This window comes from Acinonyx jubatus, chromosome B4, assembly GCF_027475565.1.
Source record: "Acinonyx jubatus isolate Ajub_Pintada_27869175 chromosome B4, VMU_Ajub_asm_v1.0, whole genome shotgun sequence".
NCBI lineage: Eukaryota > Metazoa > Chordata > Mammalia > Carnivora > Felidae > Acinonyx > Acinonyx jubatus.
In genome coordinates this window covers 124633804-124656688 of record NC_069387.1, presented here as the reverse complement: position 1 = coordinate 124656688, position 22885 = coordinate 124633804, and the positions used below count along the sequence as shown (strand labels likewise).

The following is a 22885-nucleotide window of genomic DNA, read 5'->3' as shown; positions in this document are numbered from 1 at the left end:
GAACCACATCTGTTTATACAGTTCTGCTTGCAAAAGGGATTGCCTAAGTATATGTTTTTGTTTGCTTTCAGTGAGACTGGGGGAGGACAGAACTACCTAATTGTCTAGTCTTCTGGTTAAAACACATCTCTGTACCTCTCAGGCATTGCCAGCTACCTCAGGCAACAAAATAGTCCAATTTATCCTGCTATTTTTTTTTTTTTCATTTTTTGGCCATTACTGAAATCATCCATGGCCAAACACATCTAGGAATCACTGATATTTCCAGTAATGATATAGGGGAGGAAAACCTTGTCCCAGACTTAAGATGATTCTATTTAAATTCAGTAGCCTCAGATCTGAGTTTTTTACATTTACATTAAGATGTTTACACTTATCATTACTAAAATAAATATTGCCTAATCATAAATCTTACAAAATAAACATTGCCTTATCATAAGTATATAATTATATATAAACATATAATAAAACAAATATTGCCTAATCATAAATCTTACAAAACTTATCTGGGTTTTTTGAGTAAAAATATCTGAAGTATCTGAAAGATTTTATTTATTGATTGACAGTATGATATGTTTATTCTGACATTGAATTTAAATTATTGAAGATTCTGTCCTAGGAAAAAATTAAGTAGAATTACCTATTTCTTAGGAAATTCTTCAAAATATTGGATAAATATTGAATAAATGAAAGCCAGAAATAAAGATGACATCTGAACTAAGATTTCTTTGTAAAACATCTGATGCTCCAATACAAAACAGGCTTTGTTGATGACATTGGTTGTATTTATTTTTAACTAACTTAACAAACACTTGTTAAGCCTGTGTAATGTCCCAAAATACTATGTTGGGTTCTAGAAAAACATATAAGAGGCAGATTGTTTCCCTCAGGGAGCTTTATTATAAACTGAATTAAGGGATTAAAAAAATTAGGTCACAAACTAAGGCTGGGTACCATAATTAACAGCAATTTATTTTTTTCGATGGAATCTGAAGCTGCTGTCTTCCTGGAGGCACTTGGAAGGTCAGCATTGTATTTCACAGAGCATCATAAATCTCCAGTGACCAGACTTTGGCACATATCAGATTCAGTGATATCAAAGATTGGATTCTCCTTGATACAGAATGTTTTCCTCCTCTTCCTTCTCCATGTTGAATTTGCCAACACTTGACTTGAATAAAATTCTAAGTCTGACCTTTTAGTCTTAGACTCTACTCCATGTGGTCTGGGTCATGCCTGTCTGTCTCACTCTGGACCTCCAGCTCTTTACAGGACCTGTTCCTGGTACATGCTTCCAGTGACCCAAAGAGCTGCTCGGAAAGATTTTAGAAGCTCAAAACCTAGTCGCCAAAGTTCTGGAAAAACTTAAACTATAGAAATTTCACACTGGCACTGAGCTCCTTCAAAAATCCCGCAGTGAAAAATGAAACTATCCAAAACAAATGTAGCAACTCTAAAGCTATGCCCACATGAAAGAGTAAAATAGTGCATGTAGGCCTACTTCCAAATACTCCAGCCAAGGAAGGCTCTTTTGACAAGCAGAGATGATTTGAGGTATAAAACAATCCATATTTCAGTCAACAAATGTTTCTGGCTTTCTGCTGGGCATGGACAAAAGCAAATAATATTCAGTCCCTTTTCTGAAGAATATAGTCTAGTGAAAAACCATATAAGCACCATGGCCCTACTTGACATTGCCAGAGTAAAAATAAAGAGTTAAGGAAATGTTGTTTGATTTTGGGAGTGAGGAGAGAGAAATACAGAGAGAAAAACAACTCCAAATTAGAGTCCATATCCCACTGGAAACTTCTTATTTAGAAGTTTTGGTATGGAGCTGGTGTAAACCCTTCACTGAGAACAGAAGTCATCTCTCCTCTGAAGCCCTTCCATGTGTGATTTCAGATGCTGAATGCCAAGGCCTATTCCATCAGGGAGCAGGAGAAATAGCTTTCTGTCTAGAAGAAATACACACACAGGTTTCTGCAGGGACAATGGTAACAGCATTTTGGAGGCTCCCCCTAATAAAAAGATGTATGGTATCAGCTACTCTTTTGGGGGGTGAGAGGAGAGCTCCTTTTGTGCCAGGCATGGCACCAGAGTCTTAGCTACAATTTTGAATTCACTGCTTACACCAGTCCCATGAAACTTCTGTCACTCTCATTTTACAGTCAATGAGGTTCAATGAGGAAGAATGGCTTGTTCAAGGTCTCAGATAATCCAGTGAAGAAATGGGCAGAAGACATGAATAGACACTTCTCTAAAGAAGACATCCAGATGGCCAACAGGCACATGAAAAGATGCTCAACGTCACTCCTCATCAGGGAAACACAAATCAAAACCACACTGAGATATCACCTCACGTCACTCAGAGTGGCCAAAATGAACAAATCAGGAGACTACAGATGCTGGCGAGGATGTGGAGAAACAGGAACCCTCTTGCACTGTTGGTGGGAATGCAAACTGGTGCAGCCGCTCTGGAAAACAGTGTGGAGGTTCCTCAAAAAATTAAAAATAGATCTACCCTATGACCCAGCAATAGCACTGCTAGGAATTTACCCAAGGGATACAGGGGGCACTTGTACCCCAATGTTTATAGCAGCACTTTCAACAATAGCCAAATTATGGAAAAAGCCTAAATGTCCATCAACTGATTAATGGATAAAGAAGATGTGGTTTATTTATACAATGGAATACTACTTGGCAATGAGAAAGAATGAAATCTGGCCATTTGCAGCAGCATGGATGGAACTGGAGAGTGTTATGCTATGTGAAATAAGTCAGGCAGAGAAAGACAGATACCATATGTTTTCACTCATTATGTGGATCCTGAGAAACTCAACATAAGACCATGGGGGAGAAGAAGGGGGAAAAAAGTTACAGAGACAGAAGGAGGCAAACCGTAAGAGACTCTTAAACACTGAGAATAAACTGGGGGTGGGGGGTAGGTTGCTCTTGGTGGGCAGGAGGGGAAAGTGGGTGATGGGCATTGAGGAGGGCACCTGTCGGGATGAGCACTGGGTGTTGTATGGAAACCAATTTGACAATAAATTTCATATTTTTTTTTTAAAAGGTCTCAGATCCAGAAGAAGCAGGGCTGGAACGCAAAGCCAAAGCATCCCAAAGCCAAAGGTCAGCCTAGTTTCCAAATCCATATTCTTTCCAGAGGACCAAAGTAACACAACTCAAAAAATGTCAAGTTCCACTCGGCATTTTGTGATGACCTCTGAAAAACCAACCAAAGAAGAAGGGAAAGACGGAGACAGAAGTGATTCCATAGCATTTTGGGCCATGTTCTCTTTACTCTGTTCTCCCTCAAAGCTCACGCATCGTCACATCTTGTCCCAGAAAGTCTGGAAACCTCAGATGGTCTCCCAGATTTATAGCCACTCCAGCTACACTCTGAATTCTGAAAGGGATTCCAGAAGAGAAGGTGGAAGCCGTGTAAGGGAAGATGTAATGGGGCCATGCACGGGTGTTGTGTAGGGGCAGGGAGTACATCACATGATGAGATTCCTATTCTAGAAGTTTCAGTCTGATGGCTATGAGGACGATGGAGCTGGTCAGAGGATATTAAGCCTTACATCCTGGGAGACCATTTAGAAATCCAATGCAGTACAGAAGTAAGAGGGAACAAGGTACCCAACCACACAGTGGCAGCAATCTGGGAAGGAAGGGAGAGAGCAATGAGAGATGTTGCAGGTGCGGCATCAGTAACACACGTTGACCAGTGGCTGCAGGACGGGGTGAGGGGGAGGAAAGAGTGTGGGGCGAGGCCCACTTTTCTGGGTTGGTGGTGATGCCACCCTTAGAGATGAGGGAGAAAGGAAGGACAGCTGGTTTCAGAGAAAAGATGATAACTTCAGATGTGGGGTAGTTGTGAGCACGCACAAAGGGACATGTTCCACGGGCAGCTAGGTCGATGGGTTCATTCGTTCTCTCTACAAAAATTTACTGACTCCCCACCTAGCACCAGACGTTGAGCTTGGCATTAGGTGTGGAGGGACAGCCAGAACAGATGTGTTCTCTGCCCTCATGAAGCTGACGGGCAATAAACGAACACGTAACGAAATTATGATTATCAACTGTAGTAAGTGTTATGTGGAAAAGAATAAGGTGTGATGAGAAGAACCAGTCTAAGAGTGTGAGACTTGATGGGGAAACTGAGGCTGACTAGGACGAGGAGGTTCTGGAGCTCAGAGGAGGTGCTGTCTAGCTGGAGTTGGAAGGGAGTCATCTGGGGGTCAAGTGCATGTTGGCAGGAGGTAAGTCAGAGATGCTCACTGTCCCACAGGCTGTCAGGGGGGTATGCCTAAGAGCTAGATGCTCCACAGGCCGAGGCTGCTGGCTCCCATTCTCTCAGCACTAAGGTTGCACATTCACAGAAAGCACTCCTGGTGTCTCTGACTGAAGTTATTTTCTGCCCAGGGACAAGGAGCATTTGGCCTCCTGAATTCGGGCATCTTCAGCATGTGGAAATACACGTAGGGTACCCACTGATTTGGCCTAGACCATGGGATGCCTGATGAAGCTAACTCCAGACTGGATTGAAATAGTCATGCTTACTTGAGATTCTTAAAAACAAAACAGGAACAAAAACTCAGCAACTTTTGTCTAACTCGTGCTCCATTCTCTTCCCTGAAATGAAAGCCAAGAGACGTGGTTGTAAAAGGAAGCCCAAGGAAGCCCCAGTCCATTCCTGCAGCAGCAAAGCAGCCAATGAGCATTTCAAAATTGCTTGGAACCATTTAACAGAGGAAAGAAAACTGCATTGAGTCCACCAAAATGCAGATAGTATCTACAACAGAAGCAAAAGTGAACCTTTACTGAGCATTTACCGTGTGCTGGGCACTGTTCAATTCACTCACTCCTCCAACAGCCTTGTGAAGGATTTACTTTTGGTAGCCGCATTTTTCAGATGAAGAAACTGATGCATGGATAGGTTAGGGTGCTTTCCCAAGGCCCTCCCCCTCCTCTGACTTTTAATTGGAAGAGCCAGGATTTGAACCCACTCTCTGGATCACTGAGCCCACTCTCTTAACCACTCTTTTGATAAATGGGTCACTACTAGAGTAGTTGCAGCAAACAGGTTCATGTGGAAGCAGGGCCCGACTTGTGAGGCGCTGTGGGGAGATGGGCTCTGTGGGGTGTTCCCAGTGTGGTTTCTGATACTCTGCCTCTGAGAGGGTGAAACCTGTCTGGCTTTCCAGACAGAAGGGGACCTGGGAACAACTTAGTTCAGCCACTGGTTTACAGAAAGGGAAGTTGAGGTACAGAGAAGTGGAGGCAATGTGCTTGGGAGGGACAGAAGCTGTGTCCGAGGAAGTGTCCCCTCCCTGGAAACCCTCCCTTCTTCCCTTCCCCTTAATTCTGCTTGAGCCAGACAGTCTCCTGGCCACCTCAGGACCCACTTCAGCTGAGCAGGTGTTTATGGTTCCCCAAGGGAGTTTTAGGGCAGCCAGGAGGAAATGAAGACACCTCCCACCCAAGGAGCTGGTCTCCCCCATAGCTGCCTTCACAAGGGAGCCACCCTGCACAGCAGAGTCCTTTACGCCTTCAGAATCTGCAGATCCACCTTTCTGACCCAGGCCGTTTTTAACCCAAACTGGATCAACCCTATGCAAACCCATTTCAAAGACCCCACCTGGGTCTCAGACACCCCTTGGAGCACAAGATTCCAACCTGGACCCCTCCAGTCCCCTCAGGGCACTGTGCAGTTGTGACCACCAGCATGGCTCCCCTCTTGTACCCCTCTGCCACTCTGGAGAAAGCACCCACCCACTGCAAGGTGGTGTTGGCCAGAGGAGCTCCTCTCTTTGGCCATCCGGAGCCAAGGCAGATCTTACCTTTCCACCTGGAGGTTGACTTTGGAAGGCTCCACGTTGGGATTTTCCCATTCCATTTGTGGGCAGTGCATGAAATAGCAAAGGGTGTACAGGGCCTCCGGCTCCCAGTAGAGCGCCCCCTGCTTGTGGTGCAGGGGGGTGCCGTTGCCATGGTGCTTGGCATTGAGGGGCTGCAGGTGATGCATTGCCCGGGACACCAGGTCACCTGTGGACAGAAGTAAGATTTCAGATCCTTGTCAAGGCAGTCATGACTTGCAGAGAAGATGTGCTGAACATCTCTGCAGAGATTCCTTTTTTTAAAAAAAATTCTTAATGTTTATTTTTGAGAGAGAGAGAGAAAGAGAGAGGGAGAGAGAGAGAACAAGTGGGGGAGGGGCAGAGAGAGAGGGGGAGACAGAATCCGAAGCAGCCTCCAGGCCCTGAGCTGTCAGCACAGAGCCCGATGCAGGGCTCGAACCCACAAACTGCCAGATCACCCTGAGCCGAAGCCAGATGCTTAACTGACTGAGCCACCCAGGCGCACCTCTGCAGAGATTCTTAATCCTGGGACTCCCTCATTCAACTGGAGTGGTCCTCTGGGACCTCCAGGTCTCACATCGAGTGGAGAGGAAAGCATCTGTTCAGTCACCACATGACTGTCCCTGCTTGCCAGGTTTGGGCTGCACTTGAAGCACAGAGGGCTGCTAAGATAATTAGAGTCCTGCCCTTCTGGAACCCACTGCTTCTAACAAGGCACAGGAAGCCCTTTGTGTACATCACCTTGGGACACACCTTCTGTCACATCCTTTGCTGTAGCCAGTACTGTCTTCCCTGCAGTCACAAGTACAGTCACGGACTACACTGTCTCTTGCCTCTGAGCCTGTGCATATGCTATTCCCTCTATCTAGAATATTCTTTTTCTCCTCCTCTCCAGGCTAATTCCTACTGATCATCCAGGTATGAGCTTATGTATTAACTTCTCAAGGAAGTCCTCCTGGAATCTCTCCCACTCCCTGTGTGTTTATCACACTATTCTTTCTTTCTTTCTGTCTGTCTGTCTGTCTGTCTTTCTTTCTTTCTTTCTCTCTCTCTCTCTCTCTCTCTCTTTCTTTCTTGGACAGAGAGAGACAGAGCATGAACGGGGGAGGGGCAGAGAGAGAGGGAGACACAGAATCACAAACAGGCTCCAGGCTCCGAGCCATCAGCCCAGAGCCTGACGCGGGGCTCGAACTCACGGACCGCGAGATTGTGACCTGGCTGAAGTCGGACGCTTAACCGACTGCGTCACCCAGGTGCCCCAACACTATACTTTCTTATCACAGCATTTAGAGCACTGTGTTAGGATTGCCATTTCTTTGTCAGTCTTTCCCAATGATAGAAACTCAGTCTTAAATGACACTTACTATATTGTACTTCAATTAATCCTCACAGCACCCTAAAGTGGGTACCTTCATATACCCATTTTACAGATGAGGAAACAGAGGCCCAAAGAGGTCAAACAACTTTTCAAGGGTACACGGCAGCCATATGTGGCAGAGCCAGGATTTGAACTCAGGTAGTCTGGCTCCAGAATCCACGCACTGAACCATGCTCCTTGAGGGCGGGGGCTTTTCTTACTCTTCCCAGCACCAGCAAGTTCTAGGAACACTCTAGTCTTTCCCCTGCTTTCTCCAAAGGGAAGGAGCCTTCTCCTTCATCAGACCAATCTGCATGCCCCCAGGCTGGCCGCATAGGGAGGATCTTCCTGTGGGGAGGCTGGCTGGGTCTGAAATTCCTGTCTTTTCTAGGCTGAGATGGTGTTCCCCAAACTTGGGCCATTTTATACCACCTTCTCAAGTGCAACTACATCCAAGCATCATCTGTGCCATCATTTACTTAATTTTAAATGGATTCATTTAGTTTTTTTAAGTATGGGTCTGAAGGAAATGTTCTGTCACTTATAAATGGATGATCAGTATCATTTGCCATAAACACAAGATCACTATAAAAGTTAATTCAACGAAAACAAAACCATATAATTAATTTATAGCTGAATTCTCATACTGTTTTTTTTTTGTTATAAACAACAAGTGTTAGAGAAGTGTTAGGGGTTCATACCAAATAGAGCCTTTCTTCTTGAAGCAAGAAGAATTAAAATAGAATTTTTCATTTTTTCCTCCAAATTTTTATTTAAATTCTAGTTAGTTAACATATAGTGTAATATTGGTTTCAGGAGTAGAATTCAGTGATTCATCAATTACATACAACACCTGGTGCTCCTCACAAGTGCCCTCCTTAATACCCATCCCCCATCTAGCCCATCCCCCACCTAGCCCATCCCCCACCCACCTCCCTCCATCAACCCTTAGTTTGTTCTCTATCATTAAGAGTCTCTCATGGGAAAAAAAAATCTCTTAGGGGTTGCTTCTCTCTCTCTCCTTTTTTTTTTTCCTGCCCATATGTTCATCTGTTTTGTTTCTTAAATTCCACATATGACTGAATAAAATAGAATTTAAAAGGATCATTCCATGACCCATGTTATTGAATGTACTTCTCTGTTCCACTCATCCAGTAGCATGTGTTGCACACTTTGGGAAACACTCAACTAATATATTTGTGATGATTAATTTTATGTGTCAACTGGGTGAGCCTATGGTACCCAGTTGTTGGATTAAACAGTAACCTGTAGGTTGCAGTGAAGGTATTTTTCACATTAACCTTTAACATTTAAATCAGTAAGTTCTGAGAAAAGCAGACTATCTTCCAAAATGTGGGTGGCGAGCCTCATCTAATCAGCTGAAGGCCTTACGAGAAAAGACGTTGAAGAAGGAATTCTGCTCTCACACTCAAGACTGAAACATCAACTCCTGCTGGAATTTACTGTCCCTCTACTCTGTCCAGGAAGCCCCTAGTGAGGGAAGGAGACTGTCTTCCCCATTCCCAATCCTTCACTGCCCAGTTGAAACCAGGCCTGCAGAGTCTATCACTTCTTTGTCATCCAGCTGTACCTTTTAACATGACACTTCGACCTAAAGTCCAAAGCCAAGAAAGTGAGGCCACTTCCTCAAAAGATTGACAAGAGGGCCATTCATCCCCCTTAGGGGAGTCAACTATGGAGATGAGGTCTCAGCTAAGGGTAGAAATGGCAAATATTCCCCTTTCCATTCCATGTCCATGGCAGACATGGTTAATCAACTGCAGAGCTCTCATGCACTAAGTGTAGATGTAGCCTCTAAATCCTTCTTGAGACAAGATTCCAAGTGGCCACTATTTCTTATAGGGGTTTTCAGAGGAAAAGAAACTTCCATGTTGTCAGAGTCCTGAGGCCTTAGCAGGTCAACCTAACCAGAGTACAACCCACTACGCTTAATATCTGGACAGCAAGCAGATGCAGGGGTTGAACAGAGAGTAGTGGGGGGTCGCTTCCTTACTCTCCCCTGCATCTTACCATGCCTAGCTCAGAGCCTGACCCTCCTGTCTCCATCCATTCCCCACAGCAGGAAAATATGCCCAAGAAACTGAAAAAAAAAAAAAAAAAAAAAAGAGAGAGAGAGAGAAGGAAATTCTCTTTTAGAAGTAGGTGGACAGGGAAGACCCCAAAGGGACCTGCAGGTGGAAAATATGGAGAACCAGTGCTCAAAGTTAGGTAAGAGGCAGGGGAAGGGATTCAAATCCCAGCTCTGCCACTCCTCTGTGTACAGCCCAGCAAGTTGCTTAACCTCTCTGGTGGGAAGTGATACGCCCCCATCAGGTGGTTGTGAGGGTCACACGCAGAATGAGGAAATGCCTGGCACACTGTTGGCACCAAATAAGCAGCTCTCTTAGGCTCACTGCTCTTCCTTCTCTCTGGATGCTGAGACGGGGAGGTGGGTGCCTGGGACATGCAGGGACAGTCCAGCCCATGCCCTGACCCAGTGCCTGACTTGCAGCTTCATGCTGGGGTTGACATCATTAGGAATCAATGCTACAAAGCTGCTCACCCCAGGCATGTGTTTGGGGTGCAGTTAGGTCCTTAACTGCTTCTTCTTCCCTCTTCTCTCTACCCTTTCATCTTTTAGAAACATGCTCCTCAGGAGGGAGGGGAAAAAGGAAGCCAGAAGCCTGCTTCTAGGCTGGTCATGTCAGTCTGTCTCGTAAGGGGCGGCTCTAAGCACTGGCAATGTAAGAGCCCAGTCGGCCAATGCTGAGCAGGAGTCTGGAAGGAAACAACAGGATGGCAGGTCCAGGGTGGGACTGGGCACAATGACAATGTGTTGACTTTTCTGATGAGGAGGATGATATGAGGTAGATGGAGTGGCAGCAGAAGTGGGAACCACGATACATTGAGAACCTGCTACCAGGCCACTTATACACTTTCCAGTTTAATTATGTAAGAACCATATGGGACACACCCACTTCAGAGATGGGAAAATCAAGGCAAGGGGCAATTGGCCCAGGTGTCACTCAGGAAGTAGCAGGCTGTGACTCCAACTAGGCCTCCAGGGCTCATGTTCTTGGTCACTACACCACAGTCCCTCCATAAAGGCACTTATCTAGAATCTACCTCAGGGCGTGGCCTTTGAAAAACTCTGGTGAAGTGTTTGAGGGCTAAATCCCAAGTCTCCCAAAACATATGCCATTGCGGAGTCCATGGGCCAGGGCTCAGGAGATTGGTCAGCCTCTGCTGACAGAGTAGAGCTTCCAGCTGAGGGGTCTCAGAGTCCGACTGGTCTGCAGGAGGGTGTGGGGGCTGATGGGTCAATCTGCATAAATGACCCCGCAACCTCTTAGAAGATAAATTGCCCTAAGGGAAGAGAGCCTGGAGGGGCATATAAGTAACCAGCAACGTATAGGCAGGAAGCTGGTTATGGAACCAACAGAAGCCTGGTCTCTCAGATCAGAATTCCAGCCCAGGCGATGGCAGAGCTGAAAGAGCTTTTCTTGGAAAGCTGTGAAAGTGGGTAGAAGCCCAGCAGCTGGGCTCTGGGGCCAGAGGATGAGGTGCCACACAACCCAATGAGGTAGGTCCTGATAGCATATCTATTTTACAAATGAGGAAGCTGAGTCCAGGGAAATCATTTGGCTAAGTCACACTGCTACTGAGTGAAAGAACTGAGCTTCAAACGACTGTGATTTGGGCCTCTTAGCCACTGTATCACACTGCCTCCATCATAGTAGGAGAGAAGGGGTCTTCATTCACTGTTAGCTCATCAGGAGCTCCAGAGACCATGGCTGACTTGGATACACCCAGAATTTTGGCAGAAAAGCTTAGCCCATGTTTAACTGGCATCTGTCAGTAACCACATCCTTGGTGGGCACAGAGTGGAGACAAGCACAGAGGCCATGGCAGACAGGGTCAATGGCCAGCAGCTTTGAAAAGTATTGCAGACTTCCCAGTTCTGCCTTTGGCTGTGATGTCAGGGTCCTTAAAGGTGGCCCTAGCTGTGGGCAGGGGCAAAGTGTGAGGTTTCACACAGATTCATGGGAGGCCAAGATTTCAGAGTGAGCCACAGCAAGGCCGGAGGAAGGGATGGCTATATGTGAGATGCTACCTGGGGACTCTCAAAAACTGCTGAGTGATTCTGTTGCCTCTGGTGATGTGTCTAGTAAGAAGTTGTTATGGCCAAGGTCAAAGAGGCTGCTGCCTGTATTCTCCTCTAGGACTTTGATGGCTTCCTGTCTCACATTTAGGCAGAGGAAAGGGAAACAAAGGCAAAAATGAACTATTGGGACCTCATCAAGATAAAAGTCTTCTGCATAGTGAAGGGAACAACAAAACTGAAAGGCAGCTTACAGAACAGGAGAAGATATTTGCAAATGACATCTCTGGTAAAGGGTTAGGATCCAAAATCTATAAAGAACTTATCAAACTCAACACCCCAAGAAACAAAGAATCCAGTGAAGAAATGGGCAAAAGACATGAATAGACACGTTTCCAAAGAAGACATCCAGATGGCTAACAGACACATGAAAAGATGCTAAGCATCACTCAACATCAGGGAAATACAAATAAAAACCATGAAGAGATACCACCTCACACCAGTCAGAATGGCTAAAATTAACAACACAAGAAACAACGAGTGTTGGTGAGGATGTGGAGAAAGGGGAACCCTCTTGCACTGTTGATGGGAATGCAAACTGGTGCAGCCACTCTGGAAAACAGTATGGAGGTTCCTCAAAAAGCTAAAAATAGAACTATCTTATGACACAGCAATTGCACTATTAGGTATTTACCCAAAGGATGCAAAAATACAGATTCAAAGGGGCACATGCACCCCAATGCTTATAGAAGCACTATCAACAATAGCCAAACTATGGAGAGAGCCCAAATGTCCATAGACTGATGAATGGATAAAGAAGACTGTGGTATGTATATACACTGGAATATAACCCAGCCATCAAAAAGAATGAAATCCTGCCATTTGTAACAACATGGATGGAGCTAGAGTCTAAGCAAAATATGTCTGTTAGAGAAAGACAAATACCATATGATTTCCCTCATATGTGGAATTTAAGAAACAAAACAGATGAACATATGGAAAGGGATAAAAAAGAGAGAGGGAAACAAACCACAAGAGACTCTTAATGATACAGAACAAACTGAGGGTTGATGGAGGGAGGTGGGTGGGATATGGGCTAGATGAGTAATGGGTATTAAGAAGGGCACTTGTTGTGAGGAGCACTGGGTGTTGTATGTAAGTGATGAACCACTGAATTCTACTCCTGAAACCAATATTGCACTTATGTTAACTAACTAAAATTTAAATAAAAAGTTAAAAAAAACCCACAAAAACCTATTGGGTGAACTTTTCAGAGATGCTGGATTTCCAGTGAGTTTGCACTTAAGAGGCAGGGTCTGAGGGCCCCCCTCACTCCCAGGGGGGGTGCAGGTAGAAGGACTTCGGCTCCCTAATAACTGACTCAGCACATCACTTACAGTCCTTCAGGAGGAAAGCTGGGCTGCAAACAACAGAGGGGGAGTAGGGGGGAAGAAATGAAGGGGGAAAGGCCCCATTAGGAAAATCTGAGGAACATTTCTGTTTCTAAATCGTAGGATGCATGGTAACCTCTGGAAGGAGAACAATAAACTGCTGGGTGCTTGGCCAAAGAACCAAAGACCCAGAGACTCTGAGAGTTGGGTGTGGCCTCCAAGCTGATCCTGGGTGTCCTCCTGGGTGTCATCTCTGTAGCATCCAGCGTGGGAAATGTCACTGTCACTATTGTTATGAACAGTAGTAACAGGTGCCATTCACTGAGCACCTACATTGGGCCAGGGACAGTGAGTAAGCACCTCACAGGCACTGTTTCTAATCTTCATGTGCTCTGCAAAGCATGCGTTATGTTAGACCAGTTTTACAGCACTAATCTGTAGCTGGGGGGATTTTGCCTCCCAGAGGACACTTGTCAAAGTTTGGAGACATTTTTGGCTGTCATACCCAAGGGCCTGATACTTGGTATCCTATGGATAGAGATCAGGGATGCTGCTAAACATCCTACAATGGACAGGACAGTCCCCACAACAAAGAACTTAGCTCCAAATGTCAATAATGCCAAGGTTGAGAAATCTTATTTTACACATAAGGAAACTGAGGCAGAGACAAGAGTCCAATCTGGGTCTATCTGACTCTAATGCCTGTGCCCTCACCCTACATCCTACTCTTCTTCCAGAGACGGCCCAGTGCAGCTGTGGTCAGCTCCAAGTCCATACCGAGGCAATCTGGTTAATGAATGCTCCATGCCCTGATTGAGTAATTCCATTTCTGGGAATCCTTCCCAGTGTTAGAACCCAAAATGCAGCAAATCTTTATGCACAAGGATTTTCACCCAACCTTCTTTATGGAATCCAAAATTTGACAAAGAAATGTATGTTTAAAAATAGCAGCATGGTTAAATAAGCTCTGGTACATCCATGTGATGAAATAATAAATGGATGCAGTCATTAAAAATGTTTACACAGAACTGAAATAACACAAAAAAAATACTCCTGTTAAGTAAAATTGAAAAACAAATGAAATTCACAATTGCATACTGTGAGATCAGGATTATGTTATTTATTTATGTTTTATTTATCATTATTATTATTATTTTTTAAATTTATTGTCAAGTTAGCTAATATACAGTGATACAGTGTGCTCTTGGTTTTGGGGGTAGATTCCCGTGATCGCTGACATACAACACCCAGTGTTCATCCCAACAAGTGCCCTCCTGAATGCCCATCACCCATTTTCCCCGCCCTCCATCAACCCTCAGTTTGTTCTCCGCATTCACAAGTCTCTTATGGTTTGTCTCCCTCTCTGGTTGAAACTATTTTTTTCCCCTTCCATTCCCCCATGGATTATGTTATTTAAAAACTCTGCACTGAGTAAACATCAAAAAAAAAAAAAAAACAAACCAACACTCCAAACAACCTCCAAAATATTGACCAAAGATTTCTCTGTCTAGTGGGATTGTGGGTGGCATTCCCTTCCGACTTGTCTATAGTTTCTGAATTTTGAGTTACGGCATGCATGACTTGGCATTATCAGGATAATAAGCTTACCAAGGTGATATGTTTTCTTTCGTATACCTTCCATCTACGTCAGGCTGGAGTATCATCTTTCCATACATCTTTCTCAAAAGCTCTCATGAAAAAGTTCAGAACAAGAAAACTCACAAGGGAATGAAGAAGAGAAGGTCCATGATTTGGACCCCTGTACCACCAAGTTCCCCAAGATGCTGGGGCACCTCTGACCTTGGTTGGGCTAACCATCTCCTCTGAGCATCATTTAGCTAGCCCTGCACTTCCTCTTTTCTCACCTTGGAGTGCCCTTTCCCTCATTCTCTCAACTACTGAAGACCTTTAAGCTGTGACCAAGTATTACTTCTTCCATGCAGCTCTCCAGGATGCACCCAGTCAGAATCCCCCCTGTGTACCCACAATACCTGCTAACAAAGTCTGACATGTTACTTGTTTCTGTCATGTTTCACGGTTAATTGTTCGCACGGTATGCTTTCCCTACTGAGCCTCAAGAGCAGAGACTGTGCTTCATTCATTGTCCTGTTCCTGAAGGGGCAGGATGTGTGGTGGCTAAAAACATGCTGTCTGGACTCAGACTGCCTGAGTCTGAGCCTCCAATGTGCCACTAACTAGTTGCATGACTTTGGGTGAGTTATTTAACCTCTCTGTAAATGGTGATTTTTGTAAACTAATGGATTTATTGCGTGGATAAAAATAGTACCTACCTTATAATATTAAATGAAGTAATGCATATAAATCACTTAAAACACTTGAAGTCTAGCATACCCTAAGTGCTTAATAAATATTCAGCACTATTTCTTTTTTCTTATCACCATCACCATCGCCATCATCATCGTATCACCATCACCACCATCATTGCCACCATTACCATCACCCTTACTACCATCATCTTCATCACTACCATCACTTCCATCATTAATGTCATCATCATCATCATCACCATCACCACACCATAACACCACCATTACCATCATCATCGCCACCATCGCCACCATAATCACCACTACCATCACCATCATTACCATCACCATCATCACCACCACCATCATCACCACCACCATCATCACCATTACCATCATCATCGTCACCATCACCACCATCATCACCACCACCATCATCACCACCACCATCATCACCATTACCATCATCATCGCCATCATCACCACCATAATCACAACCACCATCATCACCATTACCATCATCATCACCATCATCACCACCATAATCACAACCACCATCATCACCATTACCATCATCACCATCATCACCACCACCACCATCATCACCATTACCATCATCGCCACCATCACCACCATAATCACAACCACCATCATCACCATTACCATCACCACCATCACCACCACCACCATCATCACCACCACCATCATCATCGCCACCATCACCACCATAATCACAACCACCATCATCACCATTACCATCACCATTGTCACCATTACCATCATCGCCATCATCACCACCACCATCACTTCCATCATTATCGTCATCATTATCATCACCATCGACATCATCAGCCTAGTTCCTGACTGGAGGCCCTAAGGTCATCTCTGAGGAGGCCTGGCCATGGGAGATGGAATTGGCACAAGTATTCTGCAATCGCTAGCCCCATCTCAACCACTACCCTACACGTATGTAGAGCACATATCTGCTGCTTCACCTGTTAGCTTCAGGAACTGAAAATAACAAACACACTTGTCACTAGCTGCTCTAAGTTTGGGCAGCTGCAGTTGGTTCCAGAAACCTTATAGAATTCACTTATAACCAGGTTTCTCAAATGTCAGCCATGGGGGAATCACCATCAGGACTTCTCTCATATCTGTGGGCTGCAGGTACAATTTATCTACTTAATGTTTTTCTTTAAATTAGCTCATTCTTTCACTCATTGTAAAAGGAAGCTTCATATCAGTGCCATAAATGGAAAACCAATATTTTTCTAGTGCTCATGAAAAATTCATAGCAATTAAAAATAAAAAGTGTTTTGTGTATCACCTATGATCATCTCCTGTCCTACCCTTGGGAAATGCTGCTGTAACCTGCCAGACTCAGGTTATCAGAGAAGCTCCCACTAGCCATCCCCCTGCATGCCAGATGTGATCTCCCAGGACAAAGGGCTATACATTCCAATGGTAGGCTTCTTTTGAACAGAAGACAGCAATGGAGACAGCAACTTTACCTTCTTCCTTCCGCTCTGTCTCATCCACACTCAGCTGCCACTTACTACAGTACGTTTTCAAAACATCCTGTAACCCTGGGAGAGAAAGTATCGTCACCCTTTTTCCATAGATGATAAAACCAGAGATCAGAGTGACCAAGTCACTTGCCTTATGTTACACAGCATGGAGGAGAAAACAGAGGCATTCTCCAGCATCTTAAACTGCTGTTTAACCTGCCTCACCCAAACCCCCTCCCTTGAAAATGAAAGAATGAAAAGACCACGTGTAATCCAAGTCATTAGATGCAACAGAAGACTGAACTCTGGATTCAGCAGGAAACTTACCATTCATTCACTCATTCATTCATCAAATATTTAGTGAGTCCTACTGTGCGCCAGGCATCGTTCCAGTCCCTAAGGATATAGTGATATTAAAACAAAAATCTCTCAGCTGCCATGGGTTTACAGTTTTAGTGGCATGGACAGAAAATACATAAATAAAAATACAGTATGTCAGGTGGTAGTAAGTGCCATGAAGAAATTGAAGCAGGAAGAGTGTATAGAGAGCAGTCGGGGAGGGGGAGGCGGGTGGTCACAGGAGGACCTCTCTGAGGAAGTGACATTTGAGCAGAGGCCTGACTAAAGTGACAGAGGAGCTTTGTGAATATCAGGGGAAGAGCTTTACAGGCTGAAGGGGCAGCAGTGCAAAGGCCCTGTGGTGGAGTGGAGTATTTGAGAAATACCAAGAGGCCACTGGCCACTTTGCTACCTGAAAGGGTCACAGGTGCACCCCAGGGGCTAGAGGCAGCACGACTCTCTGAAAAGAGCCCAGCTACATTCCAAACAAGGAGAGAAACCCTCTTGTCCAAGCAAAAAGGACTGAGCTTTTTTTTCTTTCTAGTGATACTGAGGAGAGATAACCCAGAAACTCTTTTTACTCACTGTTGTAAATTAATGGCCCCATTTTGACTGCCTCATTGAGTGGAAGCGACAAGTTCACAGTTTAGTGTGAAAAGACAATAAAAAGAGGCATTTTACAATGAGGCTCTCATTTTCTCCCCTCTAAACCACAGAAAGCAAACACTGTAATTAATGACTGTCCAATGGGGTTTCATTGAGAGCTTGTGGCTAAGGCTGGGACATCAGGCAGAAGAAATGAGGTAAGACCTCAGAGGACACAAATGTGGGATTGAATGGAGCCAAATGCAGAGTCAAGCTGATTCAAAAGTAAGACGATCCAGGACTTCTGCTTTTCCCATGGCCTTACTAGGAGAGACCGGATGGACCCAATTCTCTCAGATCTGCTCACTGGTTCAGGGAAGGAGTGCCTGAAGGAACTGCCCACCAGTCTCTAGGTCAACTGTGATGTTCAGTGCATCACCGTGTAAATTTTCTAGGGCTCAAAGTTAAAAAAAAAAATCCCAGCCTGTGTTAGTTTGGGGGTCTCTTAGCATCCTAATTTAGCTTTGTGCTCAAATATTTTAGACACACGTAGGTTTAGTTCCAGGTCTCTGAGATCAAAATCCAGTTCCATAGAATATTTAATATTCAAGTGGACCTTCATCAGGAGTTCCCCTCATTTTCTTCAGATCTTTTTTTCACAGACTCATTCGCTGTGTGCCATCCCGTTATTCACTGACATGCGACAGCGATTTCCCACGCTAGGAGTGATGTGTTAGGTGTTCGTGATGCGAAGCTGAATTGGAACACAGTGAATCAAGGCAGAGAAAGAAAAAACTGGGTTTGAATTATCACTGCCACTTACCAGCTATGTGGCCTTGGGCAAGACACATATCCTTCCAAGTCTCAGTTTCTTATCTGTGAAATGGGAATACCTTTAATCTATTTCAGACACTTGGCACATGGTAGGTGCTCCAGAAAGAGTGGACGTATTTTCGCCCCAAGCCATAATAGGCTGGACAAAGATAAGTGCTCGGGACATCCTGATTGACCAAGTTCTGAATTTTAATGTGATGCTCTGAAGCTATAGGCAGGGTCTGAAGCTATAGGGAGAAGTCTCAGCCCACAGGGTGGTCCCCATCTGGATAGAATCCTTTGTGACTTTTTGCACCTCCGATTATGTTTAGAGGAGAGCATCCACGATGCATCCTACAGAGCAAATGGCAGATCCTCAGAGCTGGAACACAGCCCTCACTGCACCTGTAACATGTAGAAACATCCAATGGGCTTCTCCCAGAGGGAGGGCAGTCTAGAGGCGAGGCGGAAAAGCTCAGTCCCAAGCCCTCCAGCTCATGGGTATGGTTGATCTTAGACAAGTTGCTCATTCTCCTCTTGCCTCCATTCCTGCCAGTGTGGACAACAGTCATTACACTGGAAATAACTCATGTGGATTTATCATAGTTCCCTGGTTCAGTAACATCAGCTGCTGCTATTATTATTACTGACTACTGAGAAGGCCATGGGTAGGGGCTCGGCTCTTGACCCTGGGCAGCCTGATTCCAGAAGAGCAGGGATATCTGGGAACGAACTCACTGCATCTCGCCCTTGCAGAAAAACAGTAGTTTCTACAATCCACACTGGTAGAGTAATCTCTGAATATGAAGAACGGCTCTCTATGTACACAGAGACAGCAAGGCTTGTATTGATTCAGACCACAGAGCAAGCCACTCTAAATTACAGTCAGATCAGAAAAGAAGGCAATTTTATAACCTCCAGTCGCTGAGGTGGCTTATCAATGTGTTTCTGCACACACATTCTGTGAGGCTGACTTAATGAACGTACAAAACCCCTTTGTAATTAGCAGCACCCCATTTGTATGCCAACAATTCGTATGTGAAAGGCAACATTCAACGAGAACGACAGCGTCTAGTTTACAGAGCAAATTGTCCTTAAAAACAATTCATGCGGCCAGCCGCTACTGTAGGCTGCCTGCTTTGGTGAAGTACAGATTTATTTAGCAAATCCTTTCTTAGAAGAGTGCCAGAAGTCGGTAGGGCCCCAGCCCAGGAGCCAGACTCCAAGAGGGATCCTTAACGTTTCCCAGGAGAAACCTTTGGGATGCCAGTGCAGAGTCAGTGAGGGAGCTCTTCCCAGGTTATGTCCACACAGACACCACCCCACTCTGGGGGCTGTTTGGACCCGCTACAACCAAATCTCTGGGGAGCCGTTAAAATGCAGACACTTTCTTATACCTTTCCAATTACTGAAGATTTCAAAATATCATTCGCACACATCACTGCTTCAAAATAATGGAGTCATCAAAACTGTTGTTAGATCCTGTTACATAATGTGCTAAGAAAAGTGTAGAATGACTACATCGCAATTTTGATTAAAAAGATTTAGGAGCTGAATTTTATTTATTCATTTTTAATGTTTATTATTTTGAGAAGAGAGACAGAGCATGAGCAGGGGAGGGGCAGAGAGAGAGAGGGAGACACAGAACCTGGAGCAGGCTCCAGGCTCTGAGCTGTCAGCACAGAGCCTGATGTGGGGCTTGAACTCACAAGCTTTGAGATCACGACCTGAGCTGAAGTCGGCTCCTTAACCGACTGAGCCACTCAGGCACCCCTCAGTAGCTGAATTTTAATATAATCAGCCTCCTTTGTAAATGTGTCCACTTATTTCATGCATTTAAAAATATTATTCTGAGGCAGGGTCCACAGGCTTCACCAGACTGTCAAAAGGGTCCGGGGCACCCAGAAGTTTAAGAACAATAGCCAACTGGTAGCTGGAGACCCTGTGACTGGTGGCATCTTGTGACTTCTGGGTCTGATAAGAATCAAGCACAATTTCCAAATTCAGGTGCAAGGAAATCAGCTCCCTAATGACCACAGGGCTCACAATGGCTTCAATCAGCTATGACTTCTCTTTCTGGAGGGGCAAGCAATGTGCCTGTCCTGTGTATACAAGAATTCCTTTGGGAAGAGGTGCAAGTTGCCTTCTGGACCCTGAATCTTTCATGGTTCAGAACTGTCTAGAATTTCACACCAACTCATACTTCGACATAATCCAGCATTTCTGAGATCAATGCTCCGGTCCCATCAAGAACACAACAGTCAAGTAATTTGGCAATCAACAGAATCGTAAGTAAATACAGTTTTATTATTTTGTTCTGAATGGCCAGACTCAAAGAGCACAGCCCTGAATTAGAGGGTGCATAAACATGGCAAATCACTGCTCAAACTGGAGACACCCAACCTTCCTGACAATCCCTCCCTTCTCTCTGCCTTTCTGCTCCTCTCTCTCCCTCCCTCCCTCTCTCTTCCTCTCTTTCCCTCCATCCCTCCTCCTTCATATTTCTTGAAGGCGTACTATGTGCCGGGCAGTATTCTTGGCATTGGGATTACATCAGTGAACAAAATAAATATCTCAACTTACTCTCTGTAAGAATATATTCAGAGATAAATAATCTTAAAAAAGGAAATGAGTACAAATATAGAGTGTGGCTACGTGGAGGGAGAAGGCAATGATTGCTAATGGTTATCAAGTTTCTTGTTGGGGTGATAAACACTGGTGTTCTAAAACTGATTGTAGTGATGGTTGGTATACCTTAGTGAGTAATTAAAACTCACTGAATTGAACACTTTGAAGAGGCAAACTTATCTCAGTGAAACTTTTGTTAAAAAACAAAAAATACAGGAGGATAAGGGGTCTTCAGGGTATCATAATTTTGTGTGAGACTTGAAGGTAATGAGGGAGTCAGCCATATGGCTCTCTGGTGGGGGAGTGGTCGAGGAAGAGGGAATAGTAAGTGCAAAGGTCCTAAGGCATGCCTGCTATATTCACGGGAAAACAAGGGGCCAGGATGGCTGGGGTGGGCCTTGGGGGAGAGTGGATGAATAGAAGGGATATGTGGGGTGGCTCGGAAGCAATTGTAAGGGCTTACTTTAACTTTTCCTATGGGTCTGATGAAAAGTCAGTGGAAGATTCTGAACAGAGGAAAGATGTGATTTGACATATGCTTTGTATAAACATTTTTTAAATTTCTTTTTTTAATGTTTATTTATCTTTGAGAGAGAGAGAGAGAGTGTATGTGTGTGGCGGGGGGGCAGAGAGAGAGAGGGAGACAGAGGGTCTGAAGAGGGCTCTGCGCTGACAGCAGACAGCCTGATGCAAGGCTCAAACTAGTGAACCGTGAGATCATGACCTAAGCCGAAGTCAGCCGCTTATCCGACTGAGTCACCCAGGCGTCCCCCGGACGTACGCTTTAAATGGATCTCACTGGAAATTGACAGTGACCAGCCACCCTTTATAGACCATATACTGTGTGCCAGCCACCATGGCAAACCCTCTCTATGGGCATTAGCTCATTGAATCATCACAACTATACTATACTTTAAGTTAGGTACTATTTTTTCTTTATTTTACTTTTTATTAAAAATTTTTCTAAGTTTATTTATTTTTGAGAGGGAGAGTACCAGCAGGGGAGGGGCAGAGAGAGAGGGAGAGGTGGAGCGGGGGAGGGGATAGAGAGAGACAGAGAGAGAATCCTAAGCAGGCTCCGGGCTGTCAGTGCAGAACCTGATGTGGGGCTCAAACTCACAAACTGAGATCACAACCTGAGCCGAAATCAAGAGTCAGACACTTAACCGACTGAGACACCCAGGCACCCCTATTTTCTTTGTTTTATAGAAAAGGAAACTGAGGCTCAGAAAACTTACGACAGTGACAAAGCCAGGAAATTTACCAGGCCTGTCTGACTCGAGCCCTTGCCTTCCCCATGGCTATCATGGCACCGTTTTGTGCACACAGCATGTGCTCAATAAAAGGTGTCACCTGGTTGGTTACAAAGCACTGTCCTGAGGGCAGTGGCACCTTGGGCACGGAGAGAGCCAGAGAATGGCATCCACTTACTCAGCTCTGCGATGCTGCCCACACGGGTGGCCAGCAAGGACTGCTCGATGGTCCTCAACTCCGACTGGCTGAACATGGGCATTTCCCCCGGCTTGTTCGTCCGCTGAGGGTCTCTGTGAAGGTTCAGGCTGTCTGGCAGGCACAGCACCCCTGCAGTAGGTGGGGAGAGAGAACGAAAGAAAACAGGCCGTTATTTTTCAGTTAAGCAGAGGAGGGATGTGAAAGCCTTGCACAAGCTCAAACCACACCAGAGTTGGTACTGCAAAGCCAACACGGGGACCAGGGCTCTGAACTCCTTTTAGAAGTGATGACTAGTTATTTTAAAAGATTTCCTGAGAATCCTGACCTGCTGATTTTAACAAACGTGTGGGTATTCATCTGCGTGCACACATTGCTAGGGGACACAAAACAGAACACTCTTTCCCCCTCCAGCCTGGCTTCTATCCACTCAGAGATGCCTTTTGAGAAGCCAGCAGTCACTGTCCCATTCTCCCTCCCAGAGGCAGCTGCCATCCCTGAACGTCCCTGAGCAGCCTGCTGGCAGTCGCTATTTGCCCAGAAAACTTAACTCTGGGTGGTTGGGCCGTTATTTGCTAGACAAAA

At 45.0% G+C, this 22885-nt stretch overlaps 1 protein-coding gene across 2 annotated transcripts in view; it reads right to left on the bottom strand.

Moving 5' to 3' along the window:
• ABTB3 (ankyrin repeat and BTB domain containing 3) overlaps window positions 1-22885 on the bottom strand; it is a 314326-nt gene that overhangs the window by 109901 nt on the left and 181540 nt on the right. For both annotated transcript variants that reach the window (XM_027070914.2, XM_027070913.2), the window contains exons 2-3: window positions 22283-22432; window positions 5844-6048 (exon numbers count right to left, since the gene is read on the bottom strand). In XM_027070914.2, the coding sequence (XP_026926715.1) occupies window positions 5844-6048; window positions 22283-22432 (355 nt within the window). The remainder of the gene's footprint in view (window positions 1-5843; window positions 6049-22282; window positions 22433-22885) is intronic.